Below are 26,325 nucleotides of genomic sequence, written 5' to 3' on the forward strand. Positions count from 1 at the left end.
TAGCTGTGTCCTTCCCATTATTACAGTAGCTGTGTCCTTCCCCATTACATTAGCTGTGTCCTTCCCCATTATTACATTAGCTGTGTCCTTCCCCATTACAGTAGCTGTGTCCTTCCCCATTATTACATTAGCTGTGTCCTTCCCCATTACATTAGCTGTGTCCTTCCCCATTACATTAGCTGTGTCCTTTCCCATGATTACAGTAGCTGTGTCCTTCCCATTATTACATTAGCTGTGTCCTTCCCCATTATTACATTAGCTGTGTCCTTCCCCATTATTACATGAGCTGTGTCCTTCCCCATTATTACATTATCTGTGTCCTTCCCCAGTATTACATTAGCTGTGCCCTTCCCCATTATTACATTAGCTGTGTCCTTCCCCATTATTACATTAGCTGTGACGTTCCCCATTATTACATTAGCTGTGTCCTTCCCCATTATTACATTAGCTGTGACATTCCCCATTATTACATTAGCTGTGTCCTTACCCATTATTACATTAGCTGTGTCCTTCCCCATTATTACATTAGCTGTGTCCTTCCCATTATTACATTAGCTGTGTCTTTCCCATTATTACATTAGCTGTGTCTTAACCCATTATTACATTAGCTGTGTCCTTCCCCATTATTACATTAGCTGTGTCCTTCCCATTATTACATTAGCTGTGTCCTTCCCCATTATTACATTAGCTGTGTCTTAACCCATTATTACATTACCTGTATCCTTCCCATTATTACATTAGCTGTGTCCTTCCCATTATTACAGTAGCTGTGTCCTTCCCCATTACAGTAGCTGTGTCCTTCCCCATTACAGTAGCTGTGTCCTTCCCCATTACATTAGCTGTGTCCTTCCCCATTATTACATTAGCTGTGTCCTTCCCCATTACAGTAGCTGTGTCCTTCCCCATTATTACATTAGCTGTGTCCTTCCCCATTACATTAGCTGTGTCCTTCCCATTATTACAGTAGCTGTGTCCTTCCCCATTACAGTAGCTGTGTCCTTCCCCATTACATTAGCTGTGTCCTTCCCATTATTACATTAGCTGTGTCTTTCCCATTATTACATTAGCTGTGTCTTAACCCATTATTACATTAGCTGTGTCCTTCCCCATTACATTAGCTGTGTCCTTCCCCATGATTACATTAGCTGTGTCTTAACCCATGATTACATTAGCTGTGTCCTTCCCCATTATTACATTAGCGGTGTCCTTCCCCATTATTACAGTAGCTGTGTCCTTCCCCATTATTACATTAGCTGTGTCCTTCCCATTATTACAGTAGCTGTGTCCTTCCCCATTATTACATTAGCTGTGTCTTAACCCATTATTACATTAGCTGTGTCTTAACCCATTATTATATTAGCTGTGTCCTTCCCATTATTACATTAGCTGTGTCTTTCCCATTATTACATTAGCTGTGTCTTAACCCATTATTACATTAGCTGTGTCCTTCCCCATTACATTAGCTGTGTCCTTCCCCATGATTACATTAGCTGTGTCTTAACCCATGATTACATTAGCTGTGTCCTTCCCCATTATTACATTAGCGGTGTCCTTCCCCATTATTACAGTAGCTGTGTCCTTCCCCATTATTACATTAGCTGTGTCCTTCCCATTATTACATTAGCTGTGTCCTTCCCATTATTACATTAGCTGTGTCCTTCCCCATTATTACATTAGCTGTGTCTTAACCCATTATTGCATTAGCTGTGTCCTTCCCATTATTACAGTAGCTGTGTCCTTCCCCATTATTACATTAGCTGTGTCCTTCCCCATTATTACATTAGCTGTGTCTTAACCCATTATTATATTAGCTGTGTCCTTCCCATTATTACATTAGCTGTGTCCTTACCCATTATTACATTAGCTGTGTCCTTCCCATTACTACATTAGCTGTGTCTTTCCCCATTTTTACAGTAGCTGTGTTCTTCCCCATTATTACATTAGCTGTGTCCTTCCCATTATTACATTAGCTGTGTCCTTCCCCATTATTACATTAGCTGTGTCCTTCCCCATTATTACATTACCTGTATCCTTCCCATTATTACATTAGCTGTGTCCTTCCCATTATTACAGTAGCTGTGTCCTTCCCCATTACAGTAGCTGTGTCCTTCCCCATTACATTAGCTGTGTCCTTCCCCATTACATTAGCTGTGTCCTTCCCCATTATTACATTAGCTGTGTCCTTCCCCATTACAGTAGCTGTGTCCTTCCCCATTATTACATTAGCTGTGTCCTTCCCCATTACATTAGCTGTGTCCTTCCCATTATTACAGTAGCTGTGTCCTTCCCCATTACATTACCTGTATCCTTCCCATTATTACATTAGCTGTGTCCTTCCCCATTACATTAGCTGTGTCCTTCCCATTATTACAGTAGCTGTGTCCTTCCCCATTACATTAGCTGTGTCCTTCCCCATTATTACATTAGCTGTGTCCTTCCCCATTATTACATTAGCTGTGTCCTTCCCCATTACATTAGCTGTGTCCTTCCCCATTACATTAGCTGTGTCCTTTCCCATGATTACAGTAGCTGTGTCCTTCCCATTATTACATTAGCTGTGTCCTTCCCCATTATTACATTATCTGTGTCCTTCCCCATTATTACATGAGCCGTGTCCTTCCCCATTATTACATTATCTGTGTCCTTCCCCAGTATTACATTAGCTGTGCCCTTCCCCATTATTACATTAGCTGTGTCCTTCCCCATTATTACATTAGCTGTGACGTTCCCCATTATTACATTAGCTGTGTCCTTCCCCATTATTACATTAGCTGTGACATTCCCCATTATTACATTAGCTGTGTCCTTACCCATTATTACATTAGCTGTGTCCTTCCCCATTATTACATTAGCTGTGTCCTTCCCATTATTACATTAGCTGTGTCTTTCCCATTATTACATTAGCTGTGTCTTAACCCATTATTACATTAGCTGTGTCCTTCCCCATTATTACATTAGCTGTGTCCTTCCCCATAATTACATTAGCTGTGTCTTAACCCATGATTACATTAGCTGTGTCCTTCCCCATTATTACATTAGCTGTGTCCTTCCCCATTATTACAGTAGCTGTGTCCTTCCCCATTATTACATTAGCTGTGTCCTTCCCATTATTACATTAGCTGTGTCCTTCCCATTATTACATTAGCTGTGTCCTTCCCCATTATTACATTAGCTGTGTCTTAACCCATTATTACATTAGCTGTGTCTTAACCCATTATTACATTAGCTGTGTCCTTCCCCATTATTATATTAGCTGTGTTTTTCCCCATTATTACATTAGCTGTGTCCTTACCCATTATTACATTAGCTGTGTCCTTCCCCATTATTACATTAGCTGTGTCCTTACCCATTATTACATTAGCTGTGTCCTTCCCATTACTACATTAGCTGTGTCTTTCCCCATTTTTACAGTAGCTGTGTTCTTCCCCATTATTACATTAGCTGTGTCCTTCCCCATTATTACATTACCTGTATCCTTCCCATTATTACATTAGCTGTGTTCTTCCCATTATTACAGTAGCTGTGTCCTTCCCCATTACAGTAGCTGTGTCCTTCCCCATTACAGTAGCTGTGTCCTTCCCCATTACATTAGCTGTGTCCTTCCCCATTATTACATTAGCTGTGTCCTTCCCCATTACAGTAGCTGTGTCCTTCCCCATTATTACATTAGCTGTGTCCTTCCCCATTACATTAGCTGTGTCCTTCCCGTTATTACAGTAGCTGTGTCCTTCCCCATTACAGTAGCTGTGTCCTTCCCCATTACATTAGCTGTGTCCTTCCCCATTATTACATTAGCTGTGTCCTTCCCCATTACAGTAGCTGTGTCCTTCCCATTATTACATTAGCTGTGTCCTTCCCCATTATTACATTAGCTGTGTGCTTCCCCATTATTACATTACCTGTGTCCTTCCCATTATTACATTACCTGTGTCCTTCCCATTATTACATTAGCTGTGTCCTTCCCATTATTACAGTAGCTGTGTCCTTCCCCATTATTACAGTAGCTGTGTCCTTCCCCATTATTACAGTAGCTGTGTCCTTCCCCATTACATTAGCTGTGTCCTTCCCCATTACATTAGCTGTGTCCTTCCCCATTATTACATTAGCTGTGTCCTTCCCCATTACAGTAGCTGTGTCCTTCCCCATTATTACATTAGCTGTGTCCTTCCCCATTACATTAGCTGTGTCCTTCCCATTATTACAGTAGCTGTGTCTTAACCCATTATTACATTATCTGTGTCCTTCCCCATTATTACATTAGCTGTGTCTTAACCCATTATTGCATTAGCTGTGTCCTTCCCCATTATTACATTAGCTGTGTCGTTCCCATTATTACATTAGCTGTGTCCTTCCCCATTATTACATTATCTGTGTCCTTCCCCATTATTACATTAGCTGTGTCTTAACCCATTATTACATTAGCTGTGTCCTTCCCCATTATTACATTAGCTGTGTCCTTCCCATTATTACATTAGCTGTGTCTTAACCCATTATTACATTAGCTGTGTCTTAACCCATTATTACATTAGCTGTGTCTTAACCCATTATTATATTAGCTGTGTCCTTCCCATTATTACATTAGCTGTGTCTTTCCCATTATTACATTAGCTGTGTCTTAACCCATTATTACATTAGCTGTGTCCTTCCCCATTATTACATTAGCTGTGTCCTTCCCCATGATTACATTAGCTGTGTCTTAACCCATGATTACATTAGCTGTGTCCTTCCCCATTATTACATTAGCTGTGTCCTTCCCCATTATTACATTAGCTGTGTCCTTCCCCATTATTACATTAGCTGTGTCCTTCCCATTATTACATTAGCTGTGTCCTTCCCATTATTACATTAGCTGTGTCCTTCCCATTATTACATTAGCTGTGTCCTTCCCCATTATTACATTAGCCCTGTCTTAACCCATTATTACATTAGCTGTGTCTTAACCCATTATTACATTAGCTGTGTCCTTCCCCATTATTATATTAGCTGTGTTTTTCCCCATTATTACATTAGCTGTGTCCTTACCCATTATTACATTAGCTGTGTCCTTACCCATTATTACATTAGCTGTGTCCTTCCCATTACTACATTAGCTGTGTCTTTCCCCATTTTTACAGTAGCTGTGTTCTTCCCCATTATTACATTAGCTGTGTCCTTCCCATTATTACATTAGCTGTGTCCTTCCCCATTATTACATTAGCTGTGTTCTTCCCCATTATTACATTAGCTGTGTCCTTCCCATTATTACATTAGCTGTGTCCTTCCCCATTATTACAGTAGCTGTGTCCTTCCCCATTACAGTAGCTGTGTCCTTCCCCATTACATTAGCTGTGTCCTTCCCCATTATTACATTAGCTGTGTCCTTCCCCATTACAGTAGCTGTGTCCTTCCCCATTATTACATTAGCTGTGTCCTTCCCCATTACATTAGCTGTGTCCTTCCCCATTACATTAGCTGTGTCCTTTCCCATGATTACAGTAGCTGTGTCCTTCCCATTATTACATTAGCTGTGTCCTTCCCCATTATTACATTAGCTGTGTCCTTCCCCATTATTACATGAGCTGTGTCCTTCCCCATTATTACATTATCTGTGTACTTCCCCAGTATTACATTAGCTGTGCCCTTCCCCATTATTACATTAGCTGTGTCCTTCCCCATTATTACATTAGCTGTGACATTCCCCATTATTACATTAGCTGTGTCCTTCCCCATTATTACAGTAGCTGTGTCCTTCCCCATTATTACATTAGCTGTGTCCTTCCCATTATTACATTAGCTGTGTCCTTCCCATTATTACATTAGCTGTGTCCTTCCCCATTATTACATTAGCTGTGTCTTAACCCATTATTACATTAGCTGTGTCTTAACCCATTATTACATTAGCTGTGTCCTTCCCCATTATTATATTAGCTGTGTTTTTCCCCATTATTACATTAGCTGTGTCCTTACCCATTATTACATTAGCTGTGTCCTTCCCCATTATTACATTAGCTGTGTCCTTACCCATTATTACATTAGCTGTGTCCTTCCCATTACTACATTAGCTGTGTCTTTCCCCATTTTTACAGTAGCTGTGTTCTTCCCCATTATTACATTAGCTGTGTCCTTCCCATTATTACATTAGCTGTGTCCTTCCCCATTATTACATTAGCTGTGTCCTTCCCCATTATTACATTAGCTGTGTCCTTCCCATTATTACAGTAGCTGTGTCCTTCCCCATTACAGTAGCTGTGTCCTTCCCCATTACAGTAGCTGTGTCCTTCCCCATTACATTAGCTGTGTCCTTCCCCATTACATTAGCTGTGTCCTTCCCATTATTACAGTAGCTGTGTCCTTCCCCATTACATTAGCTGTGTCCTTCCCCATTATTACATTAGCTGTGTCCTTCCCCATTACAGTAGCTGTGTCCTTCCCCATTATTACATTAGCTGTGTCCTTCCCCATTACATTAGCTGTGTCCTTCCCCATTACATTAGCTGTGTCCTTTCCCATGATTACAGTAGCTGTGTCCTTCCCATTATTACATTAGCTGTGTCCTTCCCCATTATTACATTAGCTGTGTCCTTCCCCATTATTACATGAGCTGTGTCCTTCCCCATTATTACATTATCTGTGTCCTTCCCCAGTATTACATTAGCTGTGCCCTCCCCATTATTACATTAGCTGTGTCCTTCCCCATTATTACATTAGCTGTGACGTTCCCCATTATTACATTAGCTGTGTCCTTCCCCATTATTACATTAGCTGTGTCCTTCCCCATTATTACATTAGCTGTGACATTCCCCATTATTACATTAGCTGTGTCCTTACCCATTATTACATTAGCTGTGTCCTTCCCCATTATTACATTAGCTGTGTCCTTCCCATTATTACATTAGCTGTGTATTAACCCATTATTACATTAGCTGTGTCCTTCCCCATTATTACATTAGCTGTGTCCTTCCCATTATTACATTAGCTGTGTATTAACCCATTATTACAGTAGCTGTGTCCTTCCCCATTATTACAGTAGCTGTGTTCTTCCCCATTATTACATTAGCTGTGTCCTTCCCCATTATTACATTAGCTGTGTCCTTCCCATTATTACATTAGCTGTGTCTTAACCCATTATTACATTATCTGTGTCCTTCCCCATTATTACATTATCTGTTTCCTTTGTTTTTTACTTGGCCGTTGTTGAATCTCATTCCTGTACAGCACTTTGCACTGTAACTATGTCTGGGTCGAGAGAACTGGCCCAAGGTGTAGAATAAGTATTGGCTAGCTACGGTACCTCAGTGATGGGTCCAGTCCTCCTCCAGTGATAGTATGGTAGTATAGTGTATATATTAATGTGTAGTATAGTGTATATATTAATGTGTAGTATAGTGTATATATTAATGTGTAGTATAGTGTATATATTAATGTGTAGTATAGTGTATATATTAATGTATAGAGTCTATATTAATGTATAGTATAGTGTATATATTAATGTATAGTATATATTAATGTGTATATATTAATGTGTAGTATAGTGTATATATTAATGTGTAGTATATATTAATGTGTATATATTAATGTGTAGTATAGTGTATATATTAATGTGTAGTATAGTGTATATATTAATGTGTAGTATAGTGTATATATTAATGTGTAGTATAGTGTATATATTAATGTATAGAGTCTATATTAATGTATAGTATAGTGTATATATTAATGTATAGTATATATTAATGTGTAGTATAGTGTATATATTAATGTGTAGTATAGTGTATATATTAATATGTAGTATAGTGTATATATTAATGTGTAGTATAGTGTATATATTAATGTGCAGTATATTCTACCTCAGTGATGGGTATGGTAGTATAGTGTATGTATTAATGTGCAGTATAGTGTATATATTAATGTGTAGTATAGTGTATATATTAATGTATAGTATAGTGTATATATTAATGTGTAGTATAGTGTATATATTAATGTGCAGTATATTCTACCTCAGTGATGGGTATGGTAGTATAGTGTATATATTAATGTGTAGTATAGTGTATATATTAATATGTAGTATAGTGTATATATTAATGTATAGTATAGTGTATATATTAATGTGTAGTATAGTGTATATATTAATGTGTAGTATAGTGTATATATTAATATGTAGTATAGTGTATATATTAATGTGTAGTATAGTGTATATATTAATGTGTAGTATAGTGTATATATTAATGTGTATGTATTAATGTGTAGTATAGTATATATATTAATGTGTAGTATAGTGTATATATTAATGTGTAGTATAGTGTATATATTAATGTATAGAGTCTATATTAATGTGTAGTATAGTGTATATATTAATGTGTAGTATAGTGTATATATTAATGTGTAGTATAGTATATATATTAATGTGTAGTATAGTATATATATTAATGTATAGAGTCTATATTAATGTATAGTATAGTGTATATATTAATGTGTAGTATAGTGTATATATTAATGTATAGTATAGTGTATATATTAATGTGTATGTATTAATGTGTAGTATAGTGTATATATTAATGTGTAGTATAGTATATATATTAATGTGTAGTATAGTGTATATATTAATGTGTAGTATAGTGTATATATTAATGTATAGTATAGTGTATATATTAATGTGTATGTATTAATGTGTAGTATAGTGTATATATTAATGTGTAGTATAGTATATATATTAATGTGTAGTATAGTGTATATATTAATGTGTAGTATAGTGTATATATTAATGTGTAGTATAGTGTATATATTAATGTGTAGTATAGTATATATATTAATGTATAGAGTCTATATTAATGTATAGTATAGTGTATATATTAATGTGTATGTATTAATGTGTAGTATACTGTATATATTAATGTGTAGTATAGTGCATATATTAATGTGTAGTATAGTGTATATATTAATGTGTAGTATAGTGTATATATTAATGTGTAGTATAGTGCATATATTAATGTGTAGTATAGTGTATATATTAATGTGTAGTATAGTGTATATATTAATGTGTAGTATAGTGTATATATTAATGTGTAGTATAGTATATATATTAATATGTAGTATAGTGTATATATTAATGTGTAGTATAGTGTATATATTAATGTGTAGTATAGTGTATATATTAATGTGTAGTATAGTGTATATATTAATGTGTAGTATAGTGTATATATTGATATGTAGTATAGTGTATATATTAATGTGTAGTATAGTGTATATATTAATGTGTAGTATAGTATATATATTAATGTGTATGTATTAATGTGTAGTATAGTATATATATTAATGTGTAGTATAGTGTATATATTAATGTGTAGTATAGTATATATATTAATATGTAGTATAGTGTATATATTAATGTGTAGTATAGTGTATATATTAATGTGTATGTATTAATGTATAGTATGTATTAATGTGTAGTATAGTGTATATATTAATGTGTAGTATAGTGTATATATTAATGTGTAGTATAGTGTATATATTAATGTGTAGCATAGTGTATATATTAATGTGTAGTATATTCTACCTCAGTGATGGGTACAGTCCTCCTGGGGTTGCTAGGTGATCCCCGGGCCAGACTCTGTCTGAGCAGCAGCGTGACCTACCTCAGTGATGGGTACAGTCCTCCTGGGGTTGCTAGGTGATCCCCGGGCCAGACTCTGTCTGAGCAGCAGCGTGACCTACCTCAGTGATGGGTACAGTCCTCCTGGGGTTGCTAGGTGATCCCCGGGCCAGACTCTGTCTGAGCAGCAGCGTGACCTACCTCAGTGATGGGTACAGTCCTCCTGGGGTTGCTAGGTGATCCCCGGGCCAGACTCTGTCTGAGCAGCAGAGTGACCTACCTCAGTGATAGGTACAGTCCTCCTGGGGTTGCTAGGTGATCCCCGGGCCAGACTCTGTCTGAGCAGCAGAGTGACCTCCTCCAGCTCCTTCTCAGCCTCCGCTACGTTGGGATCCTGCTGTAGCACCTCCTGTAGGTCAGAGCTGCACGCCAGGTAGTCCTGGGGATGGGGGCACACACACACACACACACAGACACACATATATATATATGAGGAGGAAGAGGATGAGGAAGAGACCAGTTAGTCGTTTTAATACCTGTCTACAAAAGTAGTCAACCCAGATCGGCGGCCAAACCCGCAAACTAGTCGTGTGAACTCCTAAAACCTGTCCCTTTACCTTGAGGCCTTTATTGGCCATGGCCCGTCTGTAGAAGGCCTTCTTATTGGCTGGCTCCAGCCTCAGGGCAGAGTCACAGTCCTGCTTGGCTTCAGCAAACATATCTAGCTTCAGGAAGCACAGCGCTCTAAGGACAGAATGTAACACAACAGTATTATAGTGTCTCTATGGAGGCAGAATGTAATATGGTATTATAGTGTCTCTATGGAGGCAGAATGTAATACTACAGTATTATAGTGTCTCTATGGAGGCAGAATGTAACACAACAGTATTATAGTGTCTATGGAGGCAGAATGTAATACAACAGTATTATAGTGTCTCTATGGAGGCAGAATGTAACACAACAGTATTATAGTGTCTATGGAGGCAGAATGTAATACAACAGTATTATAGTGTGTCTATGGAGGCAGAATGTAATACAACAGTATTATAGTGTCTCTATGGAGGCAGAATGTAATATGGTATTATAGTGTCTCTATGGAGGCAGAATGTAATACAACAGTATTATAGTGTATCTCTATGGAGGCAGAATGTAATACAACAGTATTATAGTGTCTATGGAGGCAGAATGTAATACAACAGTATTATAGTGTCTCTATGGAGGCAGAATGTAATATGGTATTATAGTGTCTCTATGGAGGCAGAATGTAATACAACAGTATTATAGTGTGTCTATGGAGGCAGAATGTAATACAACAGTATTATAGTGTCTCTATGGAGGCAGAATGTAATACAACAGTATTATAGTGTCTCTATGGAGGCAGAATGTAATACAACAGTATTATAGTGTGTCTCTATGGAGGCAGAATGTAATACAACAGTATTATAGTGTGTCTCTATGGAGGCAGAATGTAATACAACAGTATTATAGTGTGTCTCTATGGAGGTAGAATGTAATACAACAGTATTATAGGGTCTCTATGGAGGCAGAATGTAATATGGTATTATAGGGTCTCTATGGAGGCAGAATGTAATATGGTATTATAGGGTCTCTATGGAGGCAGAATGTAATACAACAGTATTATAGTGTCTCTATGGAGGCAGAATGTAATATGGTATTATAGGGTCTCTATGGAGGCAGAATGTAATATGGTATTATAGTGTCTCTATGGAGGCAGAATGTAATACGGTATTATAGTGTCTCTATGGAGGCAGAATGTAATATGGTATTATAGTATCTCTATGGAGGCAGAATGTAATACTACAGTATTATAGTGTCTCTATGGAGGCAGAATGTAATACAACAGTATTATAGTGTCTCTATGGAGGCAGAATGTAATATGGTATTATAGTATCTCTATGGAGGCAGAATGTAATACAACAGTATTATAGTGTCTCTATGGAGGCAGAATGTAATATGGTATTATAGTGTCTCTATGGAGGCAGAATGTAATATGGTATTATAGTGTCTCTATGGAGGCAGAATGTAATATGGTATTATAGTGTCTATGGAGGCAGAATGTAATATGGTATTATAGTGTCTCTATGGAGGCAGAATGTAATATGGTATTATAGTGTCTATGGAGGCAGAATGTAATATGGTATTATAGTGTCTCTATGGAGGCAGAATGTAATACAACAGTATTATAGTGTCTCTATGGAGGCAGAATGTAATACAACAGTATTATAGTGTCTATGGAGGCAGAATGTAATATGGTATTATAGTGTCTCTATGGAGGCAGAATGTAATATGGTATTATAGTGTCTATGGAGGCAGAATGTAATACAACAGTATTATAGTGTCTCTATGGAGGCAGAATGTAATACAACAGTATTATGGTGTCTCTATGGAGGCAGAATGTAATATGGTATTATAGTGTCTCTATGGAGGCAGAATGTAATATGGTATTATAGTGTCTATGGAGGCAGAATGTAATACAACAGTATTATAGGGTCTCTATGGAGGCAGAATGTAATACAACAGTATTATAGTGTCTCTATGGAGGCAGAATGTAATACAACAGTATTATAGTGTATCTATGGAGGCAGAATGTAATACAACAGTATTATAGTGTATCTATGGAGGCAGAATGTAATACAACAGTATTATAGTGTCTCTATGGAGGCAGAATGTAATATGGTATTATAGTGTCTCTATGGAGGCAGAATGTAATATGGTATTATAGTGTCTCTATGGAGGCAGAATGTAATATGGTATTATAGGGTCTCTATGGAGGCAGAATGTAATACAACAGTATTATAGTGTATCTATGGAGGCAGAATGTAATACAACAGTATTATAGTGTATCTCTATGGAGGCAGAATGTAATATGGTATTATAGTGTCTCTATGGAGGCAGAATGTAATACAACAGTATTATAGTGTCTCTATGGAGGCAGAATGTAATATGGTATTATAGTGTCTCTATGGAGGCAGAATGTAATACAACAGTATTATAGTGTGTCTCTATGGAGGCAGAATGTAATACAACAGTATTATAGTGTATCTCTATGGAGGCAGAATGTAATATGGTATTATAGTGTATCTCTATGGAGGCAGAATGTGATACAACAGTATTATAGTGTCTCTATGGAGGCAGAATGTAATACAACAGTATTATAGGGTCTCTATGGAGGCAGAATGTAATATGGTATTATAGTGTCTCTATGGAGGCAGAATGTGATACAACAGTATTATAGTGTCTCTATGGAGGCAGAATGTAATACAACAGTATTATAGTGTGTCTCTATGGAGGCAGAATGTAATACAACAGTATTATAGGGTCTCTATGGAGGCAGAATGTAATACAACAGTATTATAGTGTATCTCTATGGAGGCAGAATGTAATATGGTATTATAGTGTATCTCTATGGAGGCAGAATGTAATATGGTATTATAGTGTATCTCTATGGAGGCAGAATGTGATACAACAGTATTATAGGGTCTCTATGGAGGCAGAATGTAATACACCAGTATTATAGTGTGTCTCTATGGAGGCAGAATGTAATATGGTATTATAGTGTATCTCTATGGAGGCAGAATGTGATACAACAGTATTATAGTGTATCTATGGAGGCAGAATGTAATACAACAGTATTATAGTGTATCTATGGAGGCAGAATGTAATACAACAGTATTATAGTGTGTCTCTATGGAGGCAGAATGTAATATGGTATTATAGTGTATCTCTATGGAGGCAGAATGTGATACAACAGTATTATAGTGTCTCTATGGCTCTGGAGGAGAACACAACACAATCAGCCTCTCTTGTATTTTCTGACCCCACAGACAGACATCCTCGCACCAAGACAGTGTTTTAATATTGATAAGTCTGTCGTTCCTCTGGCGTACTCAACACTTCCCCTAAGGCCATGTGTGTGTTGAAAAGCTGTCCTTTTTAGCCACGCTCTCATGTGGCTGTGGAGTGTGTACTGTGACTGTCTGTACACACAGGGCTTTACGCAGAACAGGACATGAACACAAAGGTACGGTGTGGTGAGTCATGTCAGGGTGGCCAGCCCCTTTCCCCTCTATGGTACAGAACACTCTGTCAACGCTGACAACACTACTCTACCTGCTATTGAGGAGGAGAGGAGAGGAGAGGGGGAGAGGAGAAGAGGGGGAGAGGAGGAGGAGGAGGGAGAGAGGAGGAGGAGGGAGAGAGGAGGGAGAGAGAGAGGAGAGGAGAGGGGGAGAGGAGGAGGAGGGAGAGAGAGAGGAGAGGAGAGAGGAGGAGGGAGGAGATGAGGGGAGAGGAGAGGAGGAGAGAAAGGAGAGAGAGGGGAGAGGAGGAGAGAGAGAGGAGGAGGGGGAGGGGAGAGGAGGGGAGAGGAGAGGAGGGGGAGAGGAGAGGAGGAGAGGAGGAGAGAGGAGGAGGGAGGGGAGAGGAGAGAGGAGGGGAGAGGAGGGAGGAGAGGAGGAGAGAGGAGGAGGGAGAGAGGAGAGGAGGGGGAGGAGAGGAGAGGAGAGGAGGAGGGAGAGGAGGGAGAGGGAGAGGAGAGAGGAGGAGGAGGGAGGAGGGGGAGGAGGAGAGAGAGGAGGGGAGAGGAGAGGAGAGAGAGGAGGGAGAGGAGGGAGGAGAGGAGAGAGGGGGAGAGGGAGGAGGAGGGAGGATAGGAGGGAGGAGAGGAGAGGGGAGAGGAGGAGGAGAGGAGAGAGGAGGAGAAGAGAGGAAGAGAGGAGAGGGGAGGGGAGGAGTGGCGGGATGGGAGAGGATGAGAAACGGAAACGTGGTCGTGTTCATTAGTGCAAACCGTAGCAAAAAAAAAAAGTTTTGCAACAGGACGTGACAATAAGCGTTTCTTATTAGACAAGTTCAGGTAGTCCGTCCCTGTTTCAGTCCGTTTGTTCTGTTTCGGTGCCTAATGAATAGGACCCAGGTTTCCCATCCCAGGAGAGCCCGTGCTGCATGTCTTTCTAGGACAATTTACGCTCCGCTACCCTGTTCTGTAGTACACACTGTGTCTATAATTAGGCTATGAGAGAGAGAGGAGCAGACACCCTGCTGTCCTCTGCTGTTCCTGTTTGTATTTCCACACTACAGCAACAATACCTCTGATTAGTCTGACTGGGTTTACTGACAGCAGGCTGACTGGGGTTAGAGCAGGCTGACTGGGGTTAGAGCAGGCTGACTGGGGTTAGAGCAGACTGACTGGGGTTAGAGCAGGCTGGCTGGGGTTAGAGCAGGCTGATTGGGGTTAGAGCAGACTGACTGGGGATAGAGCAGACTGACTGGGGTTAGAGCAGGCTGGCTGGGGTTAGAGCAGGCTGACTGGGGTTAGAGTAGACTGGGGTTAGAGCACACTGGATGGGGTTAGAGCAGGCTGGATGGGGTTAGAGCAGGCTGACTGGGGTTAGAGCAGACTGGATGGGGTTAGAGCAGACTGGCTGGGGTTAGAGCAGACTGGCTGGGGTTAGAGCAGACTGACTGGGGTTAGAGCAGACTGACTGGGGTTAGAGCAGGCTGGATGGGGTTAGAGCAGGCTGACTGGGGTTAGAGCAGGCTGGCTGGGGTTAGAGCAGGCTGACTGGGGTTAGAGCAGACTGGGGTTAGAGCACGCTGGATGGGGTTAGAGCAGGCTGGATGGGGTTAGAGCAGGCTGGATGGGGTTAGAGCAGGCTGACTGGGGTTAGAGCAGGCTGGGGTTAGAGCAGGCTGGCTGGGGTTAGAGCAGGCTGACTGGGGTTAGAGCAGGCTGACTGGGGTTAGAGCAGGCTGGCTGGGGTTAGAGCAGGCTGACTGGGGTTAGAGCAGGCTGACTGGGGTTAGAGCAGGCTGACTGGGGTTAGAGCAGACTGACTGGGGTTAGAGCAGGCTGACTGGGGTTAGAGCAGGCTGGCTGGGTTTAGAGCAGGCTGGCTGGGGTTAGAGCAGGCTGGCTGGGGTTAGAGCAGGCTGGATGGGGTTAGAGCAGGCTGACTGGGGTTAGAGCAGGCTGACTGGGGTTAGAGCAGACTGACTGGGGTTAGAGCAGGCTGACTGGGGTTAGAGCAGGCTGGATGGGGTTAGAGCAGGCTGACTGGGGTTAGAGCAGGCTGACTGGGGTTAGAGCAGACTGACTGGGGTTAGAGCAGACTGACTGGGGTTAGAGCAGACTGGCTGGGGTTAGAGCAGGCTGACTGGGGTTAGAGCAGACTGGATGGGGTTAGAGCAGGCTGACTGGGTTAGAGCAGGCTGACTGGGTTAGAGCAGGCTGACTGGGGTTAGAGCAGGCTGGCTGGGGTTAGAGCAGACTGGATGGGGTTAGAGCAGGCTGACTGGGGTTAGAGCAGGCTGACTGGGGTTAGAGCAGGCTGGATGGGGTTAGAGCAGACTGACTGGGGTTAGAGCAGGCTGACTGGGATTAGAGCAGACTGGATGGGGTTAGAGCAGGCTGGGGTTAGAGCAGGCTGACTGGGGTTAGAGCAGACTGGCTGGGGTTAGAGCAGGCTGGCTGGGGTTAGAGCAGACTGGATGGGTTTAGAGCAGACTGGATGGGGTTAGAGCAGGCTGACTGGGGTTAGAGCAGGCTGGATGGGGTTAGAGCAGACTGACTGGGGTTAGAGCAGGCTGGGGTTAGAGCAGGATGACTGGGGTTAGAGCAGACTGACTGGGGTTAGAGCAGACTGACTGGGGTTAGAGCAGACTGGATGGGGTTAGAGCAGGCTGACTGGGGTTAGAGCAGGCTGGCTGGGGTTAGAGCAGGCTGACTGGGGTTAGAGCAGGCTGACTGGGATTAGAGCAGGCTGGCTGGGGTTAGAGCAGGCTGGCTGGGGTTAGAGCAGGCTGGCTGGGGTTAGAGCAGACTGGCTGGGGTTAGAGCAGGCTGGCTGGGGTTAGAGCAGGCTGACTGGGGTTAGAGCAGGCTGGCTGGGGTTAGAGCAGGCTGGCTGGGGTTAGAGCAGGCTGGCTGGGGTTAGAGCAGGCTGGCTGGGGTTAGAGCAGGCTGACTGGGGTTAGAGCAGACTGACTGGGGTTAGAGCAGGCTGACTGGGGTTAGAGCAGACTGACTGGGGTTAGAGCAGGCTGGGGTTAGAGCAGGATGACTGGGGTTAGAGCAGACTGACTGGGGTTAGAGCAGACTGACTGGGGTTAGAGCAGACTGGATGGGGTTAGAGCAGGCTGACTGGGGTTAGAGCAGGCTGGCTGGGGTTAGAGCAGGCTGACTGGGGTTAGAGCAGGCTGACTGGGGTTAGAGCAGGCTGGCTGGGGTTAGAGCAGGCTGGCTGGGGTTAGAGCAGGCTGGCTGGGGTTAGAGCAGGCTGACTGGGGTTAGAGCAGGCTGGATGGGGTTAGAGCAGACTGACTGGGGTTAGAGCAGGCTGACTGGGATTAGAGCAGACTGGATGGGGTTAGAGCAGGCTGGGGTTAGAGCAGGCTGACTGGGGTTAGAGCAGACTGGCTGGGGTTAGAGCAGGCTGGCTGGGGTTAGAGCAGACTGGATGGGTTTAGAGCAGACTGGATGGGGTTAGAGCAGGCTGACTGGGGTTAGAGCAGGCTGGATGGGGTTAGAGCAGACTGACTGGGGTTAGAGCAGGCTGGGGTTAGAGCAGGATGACTGGGGTTAGAGCAGACTGACTGGGGTTAGAGCAGGCTGGATGGGGTTAGAGCAGACTGACTGGGGTTAGAGCAGGCTGGGGTTAGAGCAGGATGACTGGGGTTAGAGCAGACTGACTGGGGTTAGAGCAGACTGACTGGGGTTAGAGCAGACTGGATGGGGTTAGAGCAGGCTGACTGGGGTTAGAGCAGGCTGGCTGGGGTTAGAGCAGGCTGACTGGGGTTAGAGCAGGCTGACTGGGGTTAGAGCAGGCTGGCTGGGGTTAGAGCAGGCTGGCTGGGGTTAGAGCAGGCTGGCTGGGGTTAGAGCAGGCTGACTGGCGTTAGAGCAGGCTGGCTGGGGTTAGAGCAGGCTGGCTGGGGTTAGAGCAGGCTGGCTGGGGTTAGAGCAGGCTGGCTGGGGTTAGAGCAGGCTGACTGGGGTTAGAGCAGACTGACTGGGGTTAGAGCAGGCTGACTGGGGTTAGAGCAGGCTGGCTGGGGTTAGAGCAGGCTGGCTGGGGTTAGAGCAGGCTGGATGGGGTTAGAGCAGGCTGGGGTTAGAGCAGGCTGACTGGGGTTAGAGCAGGCTGACTGGGGTTAGAGCAGGCTGACTGGGGTTAGAGCAGACTGGATGGGGTTAGAGCAGGCTGACTGGGGTTAGAGCAGGCTGACTGGGGTTAGAGTAGGCTGGCTGGGGTTAGAGCAGACTGGATGGGGTTAGAGCAGGCTGACTGGGGTTAGAGCAGGCTGACTGGGGTTAGAGCAGGCTGGATGGGGTTAGAGCAGACTGACTGGGGTTAGAGCAGGCTGGGGTTAGAGCAGACTGGATGGGGTTAGAGCAGGCTGGGGTTAGAGCAGGCTGACTGGGGTTTGAGCAGGCTGGCTGGGGTTAGAGCAGACTGGATGGGTTTAGAGCAGACTGGATGGGGTTAGAGCAGGCTGACTGGGGTTAGAGCAGGCTGGATGGGGTTGGAGCAGACTGACTGGGGTTAGAGCAGGCTGGGGTTAGAGCAGACTGGATGGGGTTAGAGCAGACTGACTGGGGTTAGAGCAGACTGGATGGGGTTAGAGCAGACTGGATGGGGTTAGAGCAGACTGGCTGGGGTTAGAGCAGGCTGACTGGGGTTAGAGCAGACTGGATGGGGTTAGAGCAGACTGGATGGGGTTAGAGCAGACTGGATGGGGTTAGAGCAGACTGGATGGGGTTAGAGCAGACTGGATGGGGTTAGAGCAGGCTGACTGGGGTTAGAGCAGGCTGGGGTTAGAGCAGACTGACTGGGGTTAGAGCAGACTGACTGGGGTTAGAGCAGACTGACTGGGGTTAGAGCAGGCTGGCTGGGGTTCTGTTCCCACTGGTCACACAGACCAGGGTTCTGTTCCCACCGGTCACACAGGCCGGGGTTCTGTTCCCACTGGTCACACAGACCGGGGTTCTGTTCCCACTGGTCACACAGACCGGGGTTCTGTTCCCACTGGTCACACAGACCGGGGTTCTGTTCCCACTGGTCACACAGACCGGGGTTCTGTTCCCACTGGTCACACAGACCGGGGTTCTGTTCCCACTGGTCACACAGACCGGGGTTCTGTTCCCACTGGTCACACAGACCGGGGTTCTGTTCCCACTGGTCACACAGACCAGGGTTCTGTTCCCACTGGTCACACAGACCAGGGTTCTGTTCCCACTGGTTACACAGACCAGGGTTCTGTTCCCACTGGTTACACAGACCAGGGTTCTGTTCCCACTGGTTACACAGACCAGGGTTCTGTTCCCACTGGTTACACAGACCAGGGTTCTGTTCCCACTGGTCACACAGACCAGGGTTCTGTTCCCACTGGTCACACAGACCAGGGTTCTGTTCCCACTGGTCACACAGACCAGGGTTCTGTTCCCACTGGTCACACAGACCAGGGTTCTGTTCCCACTGGTCACACAGACCAGGGTTCTGTTCCCACTGGTCTCACAGACCAGGGTTCTGTTCCCACTGGTCACACAGACCAGGGTTCTGTTCCCACTGGTCACACAGACCAGGGTTCTGTTCCCACTGGTTACACAGACCAGGGTTCTGTTCCCACTGGTTACACAGACCAGGGTTCTGTTCCCACTGGTTACACAGACCAGGGTTCTGTTCCCACTGGTTACACAGACCAGGGTTCTGTTCCCACTGGTCACACAGACCAGGGTTCTGTTCCCACTGGTCACACAGACCAGGGTTCTGTTCCCACTGGTTACACAGACCAGGGTTCTGTTCCCACTGGTCACACAGACCAGGGTTCTGTTCCCACTGGTCACACAGACCAGGGTTCTGTTCCCACTGGTTACACAGACCAGGGTTCTGTTCCCACTGGTCACACAGACCAGGGTTCTGTTCCCACTGGTCACACAGACCAGGGTTCTGTTCCCACTGGTTACACAGACCAGGGTTCTGTTCCCACTGGTTACACAGACCAGGGTTCTGTTCCCACTGGTTACACAGACCAGGGTTCTGTTCCCACCACATTCAGTGCTTTAGGAAAGTGTTCAGAACCCTTCCCCTTTTCCCACAGTTTGTTACATTACAGCCTTATTCTAAAATTGACCAAATAAAAACAATTCCTCATCAACCCACACATAATACCCCATAATGACATCACAATACCCCATAATGACATCACAATACCCCATAATGACATCACAATACCCCATAATGACATCACAATACCCCATAATGACATCACAATACCCCATAATGACATCACAATACCCCATAATGACATCACAATACCCCTTAATGACAAAGCGAAAACAGGTTTCTTGCAAATTTATGAAACATAGAAAAACAGAAATACCTTATTTACATAAGTATTCAGACCCTTTGCTATGAGACTCTAAATGTAGCTCAGGTGCATCCTGTTCTCCATTGATCATCCTTGAGATGTTTCTACAACTTGATTGGAGTCCACCTGTGGTAAATTCAGTTGATTGGACATGATTTGGAAAGGCACACACCTGTCTATATAAGGTCCCACAGTTGACAGTGCATGTCAGAGTAAAAACCAAGTATGAGGTCAAAGGAATTGTCCGTAGAGCTCCGAGACAGGATTGTGTCGAGGCACAGATCTGGGGAAGGGTACCAAAACATTTCTGCTGCATTGAAGGTCCCCAAGAACAAATTGGCCTCCATTATTCTTAAATGGAAGAAGTTTAGAACCACCAAGACTCTTCCTAGAGCTGGCCGCTCTAAACTGAGCAATCAGGGAGAAGGGCTTTGGTCAGGGAGAACCCGATGGTCACTCTCCCGATGGGAGAATCTTCCAGAAGGACAACCATCTCTACATCACTCCACCAATCAGGTCTTTACGGTAGAATGGCCAGACGGAAACCACTCCTCAGTAAAAGGCACATGACAGCCCACTTGGAGTTTGCCAAAAGGCACCTAAAGTATTCTCAGACCATGAGAAACAAGATTCTCTGGTCTGATGCAACCAAGATTGAACTCTTTGGCCTGAATGCCAAGCGTCACATCTGGGAAACCTGGTACCATCCCTACGGTGAAGCATGGTGGCGGCAGCATCAGAGCCCAGACTTGAACATCTCTGGAGAGACCTGAAAATAGCTGTGCAGCGACGCTCCCCTTCCAACCTGACAGAGCTTGAGAGGATCTGCAGTGAAAAATGTGTGCCAAGCTTGTAGAGTCATACCCAAGAAGACTCAAGGCTGTAATTGCTGCCAAAGGTGCTTCAACAAAGTACTGAGAAAAGGGTCTGAATACTTAAGTAAATGTGATATTTTATTTTGTCTTATTATTTGTAAAAAATAAAATAAAATAAAAACCTGTTTTTGCTTTGTCATTATGGGGTATTGTGATGTTATTATGGGGTATTGTGATGTTATTATGGGGTATTGTGATGTCATTATGGGGTATTGTGATGTTATTATGGGGTATTGTGATGTCATTATGGGGTATTGTGATGTTATTATGGGGTATTGTGATGTTATTATGGGGTATTGTGATGTCATTATGGGGTATTGTGATGTCATTATGGGGTATTGTGATGTCATTATGGGGTATTGTGATGTCATTATGGGGTATTGTGGTGTCATTATGGGGTATTGTGATGTCATTATGGGGTATTGTGTGCAGATTGAAGAGGGGGGAGGGGGGAACCAAGTTAATCCATTTCAGAATAAGGCTGTAACGTAACAAAATGTAGAAAACGTCAAGGTGTTTGAATACTTCCCGAATGCTCTGTACATTACTGTGCCTGTTAGGATGAAGGAGACACAGTCGGGTCCTTACCGGTTGGTGTAGATGGGACATTCCTCTGGCTTCAGCTTAAGGCATTCGCTGTACGTCCTCAGAGCCTCCTGGAACAGACCTTTCTTCACAAACTCATTTCCTTCTTGTTTCAGCGAATTGAAACAGACTTCTGCTTTTTGGGCTGCAGGTAAAGGAAGAAACGGTGTTGGTTGAGGAAATGTGTGACATCATACTGAGTAACTTGACAAAAATGTAAATTTTTTGTTGTTGTAAGAATCGTATTTCACAAAAATAAGTGAGTGGTAATTTTGTCCTTTAAAATCCAGGGTGAAAACAGGTTGAATCAGCAGTCATTCATGTGATAACGGACAGCTAATTAATTAGACCACTGGGGTGTTCTGGGAAAAAGCTGCCCGCTCCCTTCTTCCATTCATCACAGTTAAAACATAAATTATGGTTGGCTGCAGCACGGCCCTGAGACTGGGACTAGGACTGGGGCTGAGGCTAGGGCTGGGGTATAGGACTGGGGCTAGGCCTGGGGATGGGGCTAGGACTGGGGATGGGGCTAGGACTGGGGCTGAGGCTAGGACTGGGGATGGGGCTAGGGCTGGGACTAGGCTGGGGCTGAGGCTGGGGCTAGGACTGGGGCTGAGGCTAGGGCTGGGGTATAGGACTGGGGCTAGGACTGGGGATGGGGCTAGGACTGGGGATGGGGCTAGGACTGGGGTATAGGACTGAGGCTGGGGCTAGGACTGGGGATGGGGCTAGGGCTGGGGCTAGGACGGGCTGAGGCTAGGACTGGGGATGGGGCTAGGGCTGGGGCTAGGACTGGGGATGGGGCTAGGGCTGGGGCTAGGACTGGGGCTAGGGCCTGGGTATATGGCTGAGGCTAGGGCCTGGGTATAGGGCTGAGGCTAGGGCCTGGGTATAGGGCTGAGGCTAGGGCCTGGGTATAGGGCTGGGGCTAGGGCTTGGGTATAGGGCTGTGGCTAGGGCTTGGGCTGAGGCTGGGTATAGGGCTGAGGCTGGGGCTAGGGTATAGGGCTGGGGCTTGGGTATAGGGCTGGGGCTTGGGTATAGGGCTGGGGCTTGGGTATAGGGCTGAGACTGGGGCTAGGGTATAGGGCTGGGGCTTGGGTATAGGGCTGAGGCTGGGGCTAGGGCATAGGGCTGGGGCTTGGGTATAGGGCTGGGGCTTGGGTATAGGGCTGAGACTGGGGCTAGGGTATAGGGCTGGGGCTTGGGTATAGGGCTGAGACTGGGGCTAGGGTATAGGGCTGGGGCTTGGGTATAGGGCTGAGGCTGGGGCTAGGGTATAGGGCTAGGGCTTGGGTATAGGGCTGAGGCTGGGGCTAGGGTATAAGGCTGAGGCTGGGGCTAGGGTATAAGGCTGAGGCTAGGGCTTGGGTATAGGGCTAGGGCTGAGGCTGGGTATAGGGCTGAGGCTGGGGCTAGGGCTTGGGTATAGGGCTAGGGCTGAGGCTGGGTATAGGGCTGAGGCTGGGGCTAGGGCTTGGGTATAGGGCTAGGGCTGAGGCTGGGTATAGGGCTGAGGCTGGGGCTAGGGCTTGGGTATAGGGCTAGGGCTGAGGCTGGGTATAGGGCTGAGGCTGGGGCTAGGGCTTGGGTATAGGGCAACTTCCAAGATGGCGTAGCAGTAAGTCGTCCCGTCGTGTCGTGTCCCCCTGTATATATATATATATATCGTTTCTTTTTCGTTTTTTACATATTTTCCATCGCATATCTCTTTAAAAACTTTTTGCTAAACCTAAGCCTCCAAATACTCTCCTGCAACCCGCCTCACCCAATGTAGCTATTTTCCTAAAGTATTTATATTTACTTCGGAACCGGAACCCCTCAACTGAAGCTAGCCAGATAACCATCAGCTATGCTAGCGGTCTTCAGCTAACCGGTCATCAGCTAACCTTCAACCCGGAAAGCTCTCGCCAGTTCGAACAACGCGACTCTAACCAGAGCATAACGGACCTATTTATTTTTCACCCCCAGATTCATCCCCGGATTCCCACCGCAAACGGAACATTTTTCAGCTGGATCTTCACAACCAGCTATCTAGCTATCTACGAACTGTTAGCTATTAGCTTGCTAGCACAGGCCTGCTAGCACAGGCCTGCTAACCGTCTGAATTGCCGCGTCCCAAACACCCATATTTACTTTCTCTTTTTGATTTTTAATTTGTTTATACCTTCCGGAAACCTGCCTCACCCAATGTGATACGGAATCGCTATTATTTTTAATATTTTTAGAACACACTCCATTGTTAGTTTTTTAAACCTGGATAACACTCGCCAGTCCAGCTTCCCTGCCCCACCCACCGCTGCCCCCTGGACACTGATCTCTTGGCCACATAGCTGATGCACGCTGGACTGTCCATTAATCACGGTACTCCATTCTGCTTGTTTGTTTTATCTGTTGGCCCCATTGCCTAGTCAACGCCATTTTACCTGCTGTTGTCGTGCTAGCTGACTAGCTGTTATCTCACCTACTGTTTTAGCTAGCTTTCACAATTCAACACCTGTGATTACTGTATGCCTCGCTGTATGTCTCTCTCAAATGTCAATATGCCTTGTATACTGTTGTTCAGGTTAGTTATCATTGTTTTAGTTCACAATGGAGCCCCTAGTTCCACTCTTCATACCCCTGATAACTCCTTTGTCCCACCTTCCACACATGCGGTGACCTCACCCATTACAACCAGCATGTCCAGAGATACAACCTCTCTCATCATCACCCAGTGCCTGGGCTTACCTCCGCTGTACCCGCACCCCACCATACCCCTGTCTGCACATTATGCCCTGAATATATTCTACCATGCCCAGAAACCTGCTCCTCTTATTCTCTGTCCCCAACGCTCTAGGCGACCAGTTTTGATAGCCTTTAGCCGCACCCTCATATTACTCCTTCTCTGTTCCGCGGGTGATGTGGAGGTAAACCCAGGCCCTGCATGTCCCCAGGCACCCTCATTTGTTGACTTCTGTGATCGAAAAAGCCTTGGTTTCATGCATGTCAACATCAGAAGCCTCCTCCCTAAGTTTGTTTTACTCACTGCTTTAGCACACTCTGCTAACCCTGATGTCCTTGCTGTGTCTGAATCCTGGCTCAGGAAGGCCACCAAAAATTCAGAGATTTCCATACCCAACTATAACATCTTCCGTCAAGATAGAACTGCCAAAGGGGGAGGAGTTGCAGAGATAGCCTGCAAAGTAATATCATACTTTCCAGGTCCATACCCAAACAGTTCGAACTACTAATTTTGAAAATTACTCTCTCCAGAAATAAGTCTCTCACTGGTGCCGCCTGCTACCGACCCCCCTCAGCTCCCAGCTGTGCCCTGGACACCATTTGTGAATTGATCGCCCCCCATCTAGCTTCAGAGTTTGTTCTGTTAGGTGACCTAAACTGGGATATGCTTAACACCCCGGCAGTCCTACAATCTAAGCTTGATGCCCTCAATCTCACACAAATCATCAAGGAACCCACCAGGTACAACCCTAACTCTGTAAACAAGGGCACCCTCATAGACGTCATCCTGACCAACTGGCCCTCCAAATACACCTCCTCTGTCTTCAACCAGGATCTCAGCGATCACTGCCTCATTGCCTGTATCCGCTACGGAGCCGCAGTCAAACGACCACCCTTCATCACTGTCAAACGCTCCCTAAAACACTTCTGTGAGCAGAGCTTTCTAATCGACCTGGCCCGGGTATCCTGGAAGGACATTGACCTCATCCCGTCAGTTGAGGATGCCTGGTCATTCTTTAAAAGTAACTTCCTCTCCATTTTAGATAAGCATGCTCCGTTCAAAAAATGCAGAACTAAGAACAGATACAGCCCTTGGTTCACTCCAGACCTGACTGCCCTCGACCAGCACAAAAACATCCTGTGGCGGACTGCAATAGCATCGAATAGTCCCCGTGATATGCAACTGTTCAGGGAAGTCAGGAACCAATACACACAGTCAGTCAGGAAAGCTAAGGCCAGCTTCTTCAGGCAGAAGTTTGCATCCTGTAGCTCCAACTCCAAAAAGTTCTGGGACACTGTGAAGTCCATGGAGAACAAGAGCACCTCCTCCCAGCTGCCCACTGCACTGAGGCTAGGTAACACGGTCACCACCGATAAATCCATGATTATCGAAAACTTCAATAAGCATTTCTCAACGGCTGGCCATGCCTTCCGCCTGGCTACTCCAACCTCGGCCAACAGCTCCGCCCCCCCGCAGCTCCTCGCCCAAGCCTCTCCAGGTTCTCCTTTACCCAAATCCAGATAGCAGATGTTCTGAAAGAGCTCCAAAACCTGGACCCGTACAAATCAGCTGGGCTTGACAATCTGGACCCTCTATTTCTGAAACTATCCGCCGCCATTGTCGCAACCCCTATTACCAGCCTGTTCAACCTCTCTTTCATATCGTCCGAGATCCCCAAGGATTGGAAAGCTGCCGCAGTCATCCCCCTCTTCAAAGGGGGAGACACCCTGGACCCAAACTGTTACAGACCTATATCCATCCTGCCCTGCCTATCTAAGTTCTTCGAAAGCCAAGTCAACAAACAGGTCACTGACCATCTTGAATCCCACCGTACCTTCTCCGCTGTGCAATCTGGTTTCCGAGCCGGTCACGGGTGCACCTCAGCCACACTCAAGGTACTAAACGATATCATAACCGCCATCGATAAAAGACAGTACTGTGCAGCCGTCTTCATCGACCTTGCCAAGGCCTTCGACTCTGTCAATCACCATATTCTTATCGGCAGACTCAATAGCCTCGGTTTTTCGGATGACTGCCTTGCCTGGTTCACCAATTACTTTGCAGACAGAGTTCAGTGTGTCAAATCGGAGGGCATGCTGTCCGGCCCTCTGGCAGTCTCTATGGGGGTGCCACAGGGTTCAATTCTCGGGCCGACTCTTTTCTCTGTATATATCAATGATGTTGCT

At 45.0% G+C, this 26,325-nt stretch overlaps 1 protein-coding gene across 1 annotated transcript in view; it reads right to left on the minus strand.

The window, feature by feature from the left end:
* Window positions 1-26,325, minus strand: part of LOC135575090 (sperm-associated antigen 1A-like) — a 180,157-nt gene that overhangs the window by 19,869 nt on the left and 133,963 nt on the right. Inside the window, exons 7-9 of the mRNA XM_065027269.1 lie at window positions 21,418-21,559; window positions 10,183-10,309; window positions 9,846-10,004 (exon numbers count right to left, since the gene is read on the minus strand). Of these exons, the coding sequence (XP_064883341.1) occupies window positions 9,846-10,004; window positions 10,183-10,309; window positions 21,418-21,559 (428 nt within the window). The remainder of the gene's footprint in view (window positions 1-9,845; window positions 10,005-10,182; window positions 10,310-21,417; window positions 21,560-26,325) is intronic.

The sequence above is a fragment of the Oncorhynchus nerka genome, linkage group LG14 (genome assembly GCF_034236695.1).
Source record: "Oncorhynchus nerka isolate Pitt River linkage group LG14, Oner_Uvic_2.0, whole genome shotgun sequence".
NCBI lineage: Eukaryota > Metazoa > Chordata > Actinopteri > Salmoniformes > Salmonidae > Oncorhynchus > Oncorhynchus nerka.